The sequence below is a fragment of the Dysidea avara genome, chromosome 4 (assembly GCF_963678975.1).
Source record: "Dysidea avara chromosome 4, odDysAvar1.4, whole genome shotgun sequence".
Taxonomy (NCBI): Eukaryota; Metazoa; Porifera; class Demospongiae; order Dictyoceratida; family Dysideidae; genus Dysidea; species Dysidea avara.
This window is the reverse complement of record NC_089275.1, coordinates 35,467,852-35,480,615: the sequence shown is the minus strand read 5'-3', so window position 1 is coordinate 35,480,615 and position 12,764 is coordinate 35,467,852. Positions and strand designations below refer to the sequence as shown.

Here is a 12,764-nt window from a genome sequence, read left to right as displayed (position 1 = left end):
TACCAACAGTTTGTACTCTTACTTATACCGCTACCCTGAAACATTATCTCCCATGAACACAGTGTAAATAAATTTCATAATTCCCACGTGAAAGATTGCAAAATTTTGCATTGTCAAAGTCCCCTAGGAAATTCAGCAGTGAAATGGATTTATTAATAACTCCATATGGTGTTCCAAATTTCAGCTTGACTGGAGTACATGTTTGTGATTTATGGCAGATTTTGCAAAAAGTTTGAAAACGTAGTAGAAAGACAAAAACGAAGTAACAATCCATAACTTTTGCCACTCGTATCTTGGAAATGGCTGGGGCTCCTCAACCTGACGGGCATCTCTATAGTAAAATTGGTTTCAATCAGTTAAGGGATCACAGAGCTATACTGTACATCTGTGTGAAAATCTCATTTTCATTCTCCCTGTCAATATATCCACAGTGTGGTGCGCCAGCTTCTTGGACCACCGTGTGTCTTGATATAATTGTAATGAATTGTTCAAATATACTCTAATAGAGCAGTTAACCCTTTGGCCCTGAACACCACTATAGTGGCTTTGGCTCTTAAAAATGAAATTTGTTTTACGAAAAATACGCATTTTGACATACCAACTTGGGTTCCTGTTACTCCATGTAGGGACCACCTATTCCTTTGTAGTTTGCATTAAACTACTCACGAAGGATAGATCTACAACATTATATAACTTTTACTAACCTTATATATTCCATCTCTCCTTTGTGACAAGTAGTATCATTGTAACTATCATCTTAAAAACAGCCGAAAATTCTTTCAAACACAGATTCACCTTACATTATGCTCAATCATGCTACAATGCTCAGATAAAGCTTAGGATAATATCTGTTAACCGCAGAGTACCACAGTTTAAACTGTATATTCATAAGATATTTCATTTATGGGATGTATGCTTTTGAATGCATGTGTGTAACAAGAGCCACTATAGTGGCATCCACGTTTAACGGAACACTTTTTTATTAACTTTGGGGCCAGAGGGTTATATAATATAATATGATATTAATTAATTAATCATTAATTAACCACTTCATAAAAATGTGTTCCTAAAAGTAGTCTAAAAGCAAAAGAAACTTTTCCTGTACCAGGAATTAAACCGCAGTCCCTACTTGATTTCTGCATTTCTTCCCATTGTACCAACTGCATCCAAGTATGCAAAGAATGATTTGTACTGCGTTATAAATACTGTATAAGTTTTTAACCTACAGGAGCACACAAAGAAATCTAATTAAAAGGGATCACTTAAATACAACGTTTCCAAGCTTACTTGGCACAGTATTTGTGAAGAGCTCCAGTTCTGCCAATTAGTACCAAGTTGTGTTGGTGAAAGATTCAGTGGCATCCCTCACCCTATTGGATGCTATCTCGGGTTGTACCAGATAGATTATGTGCAGATCATCAATGGTATCTTTACAACAAGCTTCGCAAGTTTTGTCCAAATACCCAACTAACTGTGGTACATAATTCTTGAATTCTTGATTAGCTATCCTATGTATTAACCCATTCACCGTCAGAGATCCCGCAAAAAAAAAAGACTATGTAGGATTTGGCATTATATAAAGTTAGATATGATACAAAACACATAGCAACCATACATCAAAATACTGCTCATGAACTGCATAAAATAGTACTTATGTCAGTTATCCCATAGCTCTTACCATGTCGAAGCAACAGGCTGATTTCCCCAAAATAATTATTCACGCGTATGGCGGCGATTGAAAATATTGTAGGTACACTTTCACAATTGGCTGAGGTAAGTCACAGGCACCCTGACATCGTATTCTCACAATTAGACAACGGAAACTTCACCCAGGCACCATGCCAGTTTTGGCCAACTATCTTCTCGGAAAGAAATGTGACTGTGTTATACTGTCCTGCTTTGTTTACCACTGTGATATTATTATTATTAGTTCATTACATACATTACTTGGACGGTTGTACACAATAATAATACTGTAACTGCTATAATTATACAAGTATAAGAAAAAATTGGGAATTTTAAATTAGATTAGGGACAATGTATAATGCTGCAATAAAAATTACTGAAACAAGCTGGATCGGAGTAGTACGTAATGTCCAAATACTGTTAAACAATAAGAAGTGAGTATCCCTACTGTACACTCAATGCACAGTAGGGATACTCACTTCTTATTGTTTTACGGTATTTGGACATTACGTACTACTCCGATCCAGCTTTTGTTTCAGTTTTATTGCAGCATTATACATTGTCCCTAATCTAATTTAAAATTCCCAATTTTTTCTTATACTTGTTTGTGAAGTTTTTTTGCAAGCTCATGACCACTAAATATCTGCTGAGTTACTCACAGCACTATTATGCTAGATTATGACTCATATAATAACAACTAATCAGTGGGTGTGGCTCTACATAAGCCTGCAGACAATAATGGACGTGGATTCGTGCGTATCTACATGGGCATGGCTACCATATGTCTACAGACAGTAATTTACGTAAGTGGGCATGGATTCGTGCATACCTACACACTGATGAATGGACGTGGCTACCATGTCTACAGACTGTAATTTACATAAGTGGGCGTGGCTCACGAAAGAAGCAGAGCTACGCCATGACGTGTGGTAACACATCCACATTTAATTTAGCACGTAGGGTCAGACCCGAATAATCTGTTGATCCAACTCGGTTTAACATTGTTACTAATTAAACTATATTTATTGACTTATACATTGCTATATAGTTCGCCGTGAGTTGCTCTCTCTGATCGATATCAACAGCGAGTCTGACGTACGAGTGTGTTTTGGTACAACCGGCGACCACGAGTATTCGAATAGTTTGATGCAATATACACTGGTATGGAAGCCATACTGTAGTCTATTAACACTCCGCGGTAGAACCTTGACTGATGGCCATGGTAAAGAAAGATAAAAGGTAAGACAATAGCGCAAGCATTGTATGTTTATCAATATACCAAAGGCTTTTTCTTAAGCAATCTAGAAATGTTTCTGCGAAAGAATTAGGGCTGTAGCTGTAGCCAGTTTTCCGCTACGCTTGACTGAAGGCGTCAGGCAGGTAGGCAGGCAGTAGAAAATTCCATTGACTAAATTTTTTTTAAATTCTGTAGCAACTCAACGGAAACGTTTCGGGTCGATCTGAAGACACTTGGTTTTACCCAACCAATACTGTCATGTCGTTGTGAGGAAAAATCGTGGCAGGTCTTTGGGTTATATTATATCGTGGATCGCCCCCACACCTTCGATGTCCCTAATATACAGTACTACCGTACTGTATGATATATTACAAAGTATACAAGATACTTACTTGGCTACATGTAGCTAGCTAGTCAGTCCAGTATTCTAACTTAGCATGATACTTGGCAAAACAATTTCTGTCTTTCTCAATACACAGGTATACATCACAATGAGAACACTTATTTCTTGTCTGGTGGTGGACTTCTGCTCTTGGTAAGTTTAGTCTGGTGTGTTTTTTCATACATACAACACAGTCACGCTTGTTTTCCCTTTTGTAGGCCAGTGGCCAAGTCCCACATTCCTCCTGGTCAAACAATCACTGTCTTGGTTGGCAGCCCTTTGCCTTCAGCAAAAACCATTCATCAGTGAAGTGGCCACCTCCATATGGAATTGCAAAAAGTCAATTTTTTTTCATCCGGAGATGAAGATATGCCAATCCATGGAGCACATAAGCATTCAGAAGGGAGCATTCTAGCAGGTATAAAAAACATCTCTTCCACCATTTTCTAGATCTTCTCCCAACATTGTAGAAGCCCACCAGCTGATCGCTCCTGTCTACCCCCCTCATGTATTGCTGGTAATCAGGGAGCAATGAAGGACATGGTACATCCAAACGAGACCCATCCTGATTACGCCAGCGGATGGTACATGGTTCAGTTGTCTCCTCTCAGTGCATAGTGGTTATGAAGTAGACATACTTCCGATCAAACCATGCTACTGCCAGAAGAGGTCTGTTTGATCTATAGTCATGGTATCCTCTGTTCTCTTTCTTTTTTTACTAATACTTTTGGAAAGCCTTTTCGGTTAGTTCTAGCTGTTCCACAGCAGTTGACACCCTTTTTGTAGAGGGTCAAAATCAGCTGTGGGCTTGTATAGTAATTAACTGTGTACAGCTCAAACACGTGGTCTTCTAGGCCTTCCATGAGTTCCAGCACTACCCTAGAGCACAGCCCTAGTTCAACACTCTGATCCATGCTCTTTCCAGCGTATATTTTAAATCTGTAAACATACTCATTGCTGGCATCACTTAGTACAAAAACCTTTATTCCCCACTTGGTCAGCTTGTCCTTCATGTATTGTTTGAAGGACAAGTGTCCCTTGAAAGGGATCATAGCCTCATCTACTGTAACAGTTTATTTTGGTACACAATTAGACTGAAAGGATGCCAGCAATGAAGAAAGCAGAAGATCTGCTCAAATATACTAGATATGCCTGGTGCGGAAACATTTGTGTAATTCTGATGTGCTCCAATACATCTCAAGATGAGGCAGTCGAAGTATTCCCATCAAGATGAATATTCCAATTGCCTTCATCTCATCGATGTCAACATCATCATAAACCTGAGGATTAGGTTTGTGGATGGATGATCGTGAGCATATCTATTAGTCTCCGTCCCTAGTAGGTCCCACACTTTATCAGTGAAGAACCTACAAAATAAATCTAGTGAAGATGTACCATGTGGAATTGGTACAGTGAAGCCTGGAGTCTTATTGTATACGCAAGTACAAGAATCAGGCTCCCTTTTGTGCCAGTTATCAGACACTGCCTCTAGGTGATTTTCTGACCCTGGGTGGTGAGTAGTATTGATCCTGGAGTTGTTGTTGTTCCTCGTCCCCTACCACGATCCTTCCCTCTATCACGGTCTCTAGAGCTGTGACTACGACTTCTGGACATGCCTCTAGATCTACTGCAACCTCTAGATCTTCCTCATCCACACTAATACTGCTTGTTCATCATCACTGTTTTCATCCCCCCCTCCCCTTGTAGTTGTCACCCCACGTCCCATGACTGCTGGTATCGATCCTTCATCATCATTATCGACTGTATTTCCATGTCCTCTAACTGTTCATCCACGTCCAGCACTGGTAACCACGTCATCATCCTTAGGTGTATGCCTTGTTGTACAGTCACGCCATGGCATACAGCATTGAGCTCTGGTTACTTAAGCTCGCCTTGGCCGTTTTGGAGTACTTGGACCTGCATCATCGTCACCGTTATCATCACCACTACTACCCTGAAATATAGTTATTGTTTTGTAAACAATGTAATAAATACATATGTACCATGAAACCACCTAACTTCAAAGCCAAATTCCAGGGTACATATCTTATAAACCCTGGCTGGCCATGGTACATTTAAGTTAAACCGTGGCTGGCTATGGTACATTTAAAATAAACCATGGCTGGCCATGATACATTTAAATGTACCATGGCCTTGATATATCTGATGAGGTAACGTTGTTTGTTTTTATAAGAGTCCTGGCAGTATTCAATTGTGGGAGTTTATTATTACTCACGTGATGAAAACCATGAACCCGATTTTGCATTCTACAGCACTCATACGAAGGCGATTCGACACCCTTACCACCCTATGAGTTGACAAACGGAAGTTTAAGGTGAGAACTAGTGTCATGGTTAATTTACAATCGCGTGTCCGCGTGTTTGATTACATACCACGCCCACTTTTCGTATATCACGACGTAACCACTCTACAGCGAAGCTTACCCCTCTGGATGTTTAGAAAACATTGTAAACAGTGGTTAAACGATGTAGCAACTTTGAAACACTTGTTAAATCGCAAAATTGAGTGTTTTCGTGATATTCATAGGATTTACCCATTTATGTTAACAAACGTAACTGCAACGTTACTTGCTGCTGACCCATAATCAAATTTTACAAGACTCTATATAATAAATCCAGCGGGTTACCTCATATTGGCTTGGGTGATTAGTCGCCCACCGCAGTAAGCTATTAGCCTACATGGTACATATCAGTTGTATCACGTGCCCTCGTGATTTGCCTGATATGTACACCCACGCTCTCGGGCCTAACGGCCCGAGAGCGTGGGTGTACATAACGGCCCGAGAGCGTGGGTGTACATATCAGGCAAATCACTCGGGTACATGACGGCCCGAGAGCGTGGGTGTACATATCAGGCAAATCACTCGGGTACATGATACAACTATTACATGTACAATATAATTACATGTGTGTTACCTGTAATTAGATAGTGTTGTACCTATGTAGCTGATTTGTAATACGTAATTGTTTAGATTTTCAAGTTATCTATTGTATTTTTGCTAATCTAGGATTTTATTCTTACCGTGTATGCTACCAAAACCTCTCTGTCAGATAAATCATTTTCAATAGCACTAGTGTAATGATTTGAATCAAATCCTCTTCTAAAACCCGTGTAGATGCCATTACATCACTTTCGTGCAAAATGAATCAACTTTGCGGGAGGGATCCTTTTATCATAGTTACGGGAAGGGGGGTCTGTGGGTGTGACCTTTTGCGACATCATGCATTGGTAGGAAACTTGTCAAACTGATGTCAAAAGAATTTCCTGACAACTATTGTACGTTACTTAGAAACAAAACCTTCATATGGCACCAAATGACGGTTAATGGGTTAAACACAAAGACATTGCCATTATCTCTACTACTGTCACAGTACTTTATCAAGTAGAAGTGTAAATTCTTATAATGTAACAAATCTACTTTATCGTATTGTACATTATTGTCAACAAAAAATAGCACAACTCACAATAATATTCACTAACTAGCCTCCTTTCTTCTTGATGGATATAGAGTTTTACAATCAGTTAGCCAACTCACATTCCTCCATTTTTAAAGTTTCTGTGTTTTATAATTATTATTTCTCACTAAGCATCTGCATTATGCTCAATTTTATTCCTTTTATGCCTATCCTATCACTGTTCCACAATTATTTTACTGAATCAACTATGTATGTGTTCAAGTTATATATGTCTGTGCAAAGAATAATATGTGTGTATGTATACCTCTATTATTTTAATTGTACCCATGTACATACATTCTGCCTCAATGATATGTGACTGAATCTGCAAAAACCCATCACAACTGCATATTTCTTCAAATTTCTATTTATATAGTCTACTTAGCTAAGTGAAAGTTTTTCCTTGTATCACCTTTCTTCACTACATGAAATCAGTGAAGAAAGACTGATCATGTACTATCACGTAAACAAGTGCCTATAATGTTAATATTCTTGGGTTTACTGCAACAAAATGTAAAATTATGGCTTACGCACATGAAGATCGTATTAAATAAAAAACAATCTTAGTTTATAGTCATATATGCAAGGCAACATGTAGCGAGAGTATATATGTGACTTGATCTGGCAAAACCGGCCTTATCGCCCACAACAGCAGGTTTGATTTTTTTTTTGTCACAAACACAAAGCTACATGAACACATTATCAGATTTCACTGTCACAACCAGACTGGGTTAACTGGTCTGCTTATGTTGGCTGCTTTTTCCAAGCCCAGTGGCAAGCTGTACGAGCAGTCTTGGGCCTAAATGGAGCTCTGGCCAACAAGTACATGGCTGTGTGTGGCTGTACAACTCCGTGGTGTTGGATAGGTACTGTTCATTTACTTTCATTTTAGCCAGGTTTGAGTCCTGAATGGCCCATAACTTGGTCTTATTCATCCCTTCGCCACTGGGCTTGGAATTAAGTATAGTTCCAGTAACAAGTTGATGTTGTGCTACTTCTAAAAACCAGGTGCCATGCTGCTAGCTAACTCATCTGGAATTAGACAGTATACGTATGCTACTATGAATTAACCAACTATGTATTACTATTTTACAATAGGGTAGTTTTGGGTTGTGCAATAATATTATTAGTTAATTCTCGTATTTTGTAATTCATGAAATATTCGTAATTCGTTCAGTTATGTTGCTATGCACTACTAAGGAAGCATTTGTTAAACAAACCGCTTTTACCAACATATTATGCACTGAAATATCTTCTAAACTGTTTTATAGTGTGACTAATGTGTTTTTTCTCACAAATCCTCTCAACAAAGCCTCAAAGCTGCTCTTCAGTTTTGTTCGCATACGTAAGGGATATGCCCCCTTTCAACTTGAAGCAATAGGCTATTCCTGGCAGTTTATTTAACGATTTTGCTCACATGGGTGCGTACGGACAAACATAGGTAGATAGGTACACACACACACTTTTACGAAAACAATTTCAGTAAACCAGGCGTGCACCCACAGCCGGCCTTGGCTGGCTGTGGGCGTGCGCCTGGTTTAACAAATAAGTAACAGTTAAGTAATTAATTATAGTTCCAGTAAGTATCAAATAACCAATAGTAATTGCACATTACTACTTCCCATACAGCTCAGATATACTACACTGGTTATGGAGAAGAAGGTACAGGTAACTGGTGCTTCAAAGATGGAACAATTACCTTCCAAGACATCTTGATTCTTTATAATATATACCTCAAAGGAAAGTTACTAGTCATCGATACTGACTGTAGCTACTCAGGTCAGTGGGTAGTAGAGTGTGCTAAGTGTTTGGATGAGATGGGGATTGGAACTTGTGGTCATAAGACCAGGGAACAAGGAATATTGATCAAGGTACATGCATCTTGTCGACCTCACCAGAAAGCTACTAGTGGAAGCTACGTACAAGAAGAAATTCTGCACCATGAAACATGGAATAGTATAGAAGTATGTAACAATAAAAAGCTATTAACCCTTTATTATCGAATGGCTAATATATTGCCATAACGAGTGCCCTTTATAAACGGAGCCATAACTCCTTTTTCCTAGGGGCTACGAAGCTGAAATTGCTACCAAACTGCTCAGAAGGACCGGGCGTTTTTAATGAAGTTTACCGTTCGGCGATAGGAAGAAGCATGGGCAAGTTATGGCACTTGGCAATATAAAATAGCGTATACAAAACAATAATACCTGTTTAAAACTCCATGTTCGCCTTCTCCCTGCTACTAGGAGGCTTTAGTTGGAGTTACTCCATTCCCCACGTGATAAGGATTCTAAAAATAAATAGTGTGATGTCATCGCGTTGATTAGTAAGATGGCGGCGCCCATCTTTCAATGCCATGGCGATACGGAGAAGATACGCTTTCTTCGCTTCATAGCGCGTGAGTTGTGTGTGTGATCTGTAAGTATTCTAGCTGTGTTGGTAGAAGAGAGAGTTGGCTATCAAACGGTATATAGCTTGATGGGTTAATTAATGGGTGGGGTCCACTCGTATCGCCCACATTTCACACAAGCCATAAAAGTTTTCACACTTGCGGTTTTATAAAAAAATCTTCGGTAATAAAGGGTTAAACACACAGACTGCCTATGCATGTGACTTCACAAAGACTAGATGTCTACAACTGAAGGGACCCACCTCAAAATGTCAATTATCAGCTAAGGGTTCATGGAATTGGAAAGATATGGTGGAAATTAAAATGGATAATCAGCCACAGTCATTGATATACACAGTTCGTGGTCAAGACAGAGGATGGGATTGCTGGCATATTGTCCTTATTAAAAGATCTTTACTAGATGGTTTTAAATTGAAGATTGAGTCAGGACATGTTGATGCTGCTGATTATGGATGTATCATCGAGAGTGGTTGGGGTAAAAACCCACCTGATAATGTATTGGAAGCCATAGAATTATATTATGCATAGCTATTAACTAAAAATGTGTCAGATATACTATTTGCAGTATCATAGAACATTAATAATCTATGTTTATGGCAATGGGCATGGCTATGGCTTTTAATCATCAAAGTTGGTAAATTGGGTGTGTAGAAGACCCCTTTCACAAATCTGGTCACAAATTACAAACTTGTGGTCAATTGTTCTCATGTAGCTCAAAACACTCAACCAACACAACATTTAAGCAAACAATCTCACCAAAGGGAGAGCATATACATATTTAATAGTTATCATTATTGTTAATTAGCAAAGCCCACTAGGGGCAACACACTAATGAGCATTAAAATCACATATTGTATTACGTACTTACAGCATTCTTAAATGTTTTGAGATCAATTGTGTCATTGTCAGGAATTTGTAGGGAGTTCCGTTGAATAATTGTTCGAGGGAGGAAGGAGTATTTGTACACATCAACTCGTTTGCAATTGATGGGTGTAGGATACTGGGGTTGGTGACGGTAAGCAATGATCAGGTATTACTAGTTCTTGACAATCTTGAAAAGTAAGGTGAGTCTAGCAATTGCTCTTCTGTTCTGAAGTGTAGGCCATTCAAGACTGGTTAACATGTTTGTAATGCTATCCTGGTTTTGGTTAGATCTGTGCCATGGTTCATTTAAAACAAAGTAAACGGCACAGTGTTGAATCATACTAATACTAGGGGTTACAGGTACTTGGTAGTTTTTTGGATGCACCTTTTTTTACAGCGAAGGTGTATTGGGAGGATATCACTAATTTTTATCATGATTCAAATCCATGCAAGAATACCTTGGGCTGTAAAACAGGTAAATAAAATTTAAAGTTTCATGGAGTCTTTTCTACAGCTGAGCTGTTTTACATGCATCACTTTCCTAGTATGAGGTAAAGATAGAAGTAGACATGCTTGACAGTATGTTTATGTGAAAAGAGTTGAAAGAACCTTTCCAAGCCCAGATTGCTACTAGAACTATCGACGTTGCAAAGTATGGACATGTTGTTCTTAGTGGTTGGGGTGAGTATCCTTCTAATGATATTGTCCAGAAAGTGAGGAAGTATGCTCCAAGTTATTATTAGCACCAACTATCTCACAGTGGTATATTAGAATTGACAGCTATAATTGTGTGTGTTTACTATAATGTGCATTAAATAGCAACAAGGAAGTGTGTGTATATACTTGTGTGTGTTAATGATTACATACAAACAGTATTACATTTGATAATACACGTTACAAACCAGACTCATGCATGAATAACATAGACCAGATCTGTAGTTAAGTTAGATGAGATGATCACTAAAATAGAATATTTCTATCACATTGTACATGCACACACAACCTGCTAGTGTTACAGTAACAAATTGCAATAAGCAAAATCCAGTCCACATCTACTTCTCCAACAAACTTGTATAATGCCATGTGTCAACTGTCGATGACAACAAATGATAAACTAAACAACAACTAGTAATTTATGTACTAACCAACTGCATCAATGGGAACTGGTGGTCCTGGAGATGGTGACTAGTGGGAATATTTATACATGGCAGTTACACACAGGAATCTAGTAATCCAAACCCCTTTTTGTGGTACTCGAGTTTAGGGAAGGTGCTGTAGTATGTATGCATTGAGCTGGATCCTCAAAAACATTTAATAACTCATGGATGCAATTGCACATGATCTTGAAGTTTGGCTCATTTGTAGTACTGCTTGATCCACTAAAAATCTTTTCATTCAAATATCTGACAATATTTACAACCAATCAAATTTTTCACAATACATTTCCTATGAAGAAGCCATTAAAATGCAATGTCAACTATAGCCTTTTCCAAACTTGTAATAGAGCCAAACCATACATGTCTGTTGTTGACACCTTTGCTGTTACCACTAATCATCTACTGGGCTGAAATGTCAACTCTCTTGAGAAAAAATCCACTTTTAATTTTTATCTGTTTTTCAGGATCCAGCTCAGTACTATATAATACAGTGCTTGAGGGTTACTAAATTTTGTACAGAACTCTGTATTTTGAACTCTAATTTACAATTTACAACTCTTGCATTACCCATGTTACAGGCACATAATTGGTGTTTTGTTTTTTGGCTGCCATGGAAAGCCAGCATGCCCTATGCGTGAGTGTAGAAGACACCGCTCATATGAATTTGTAGTTTAGGTAATGACCTGTTCTGAAAATTTTGTAAAATACTCAATCTGTTCAACATGAGTACGTATAGTACATTTCCAATTTGAATTTTTAGCTGGTTGTCCAAGTACACAAAAACAATGGAATTTTCAACTAGAGTAGGGATCATAGCACATCAATAAAAAGTACTGAAACAAGTTGGAGTAGTGCGCGATATTAAATCATGGTAAAACAATAAGAAGTGCTATGTCCCTATTGTGCTCAAGATACCATAATAAAAATGCACAGTAGGGATATAACACTTCTTATTGTTTTACTGTGATTTAATATTCCAGCTTGTTTCAGTACTTTTTATCGATGTGCTATGATCCCTACTCTAGTTGAAAATTCCAAATTTTTTGTGTACTTGTTTGTTATCTTTCATTATTATGACTAGTGAACCCACGCATACCGCAACTGAAAGGGCGCCATGTGCCCCAACTATATCAATTATCGTCTGAAAAGTGAAGTATCCATTACGCTTCATTGTCAGCTATGTTCAACGCGTTACACAGCAATTATGAATCAAGAACTGTTCGAAAAGCACCTCTGCAATCTACACGTACCAACAAAAAGAAATGGTGCTGTACGCCCCAGTTATATCAATTATTGTCTAAAAAGTGAAGTATCCATTGCGCTTCGTTGTTGGATATATTCAACCAGTTACACAGCAGTACGAATCAAGAACTGTTCAAAAAGCACCTCTGCAATCAAAGTAGCTATTATGAAAAATATGGACGTTTTCCGTTTCTAAGAAAAGCCATCACATGTCTTTTGACAAAAATGGATAATCCAATCTAATCATGTGCTACCGCCAAATTGATACTTTTCGCTGTTAACAAAGATGAATGGGACACAAAGGAGGACA

At 38.3% G+C, this 12,764-nt stretch overlaps 1 protein-coding gene across 1 annotated transcript in view; it reads left to right on the top strand.

The window, feature by feature from the left end:
* The window catches only part of LOC136254830 (uncharacterized), a 93,650-nt gene extending 83,678 nt beyond the window's left edge, over positions 1-9,972 (top strand). The window contains exons 10-11 of the mRNA XM_066047588.1: positions 8,411-8,772; positions 9,372-9,972. Of these exons, the coding sequence (XP_065903660.1) occupies positions 8,411-8,772; positions 9,372-9,719 (710 nt within the window). The 3' untranslated portion in view covers positions 9,720-9,972. The remainder of the gene's footprint in view (positions 1-8,410; positions 8,773-9,371) is intronic.
* Positions 9,973-12,764: the final 2,792 nt, after the last annotated feature.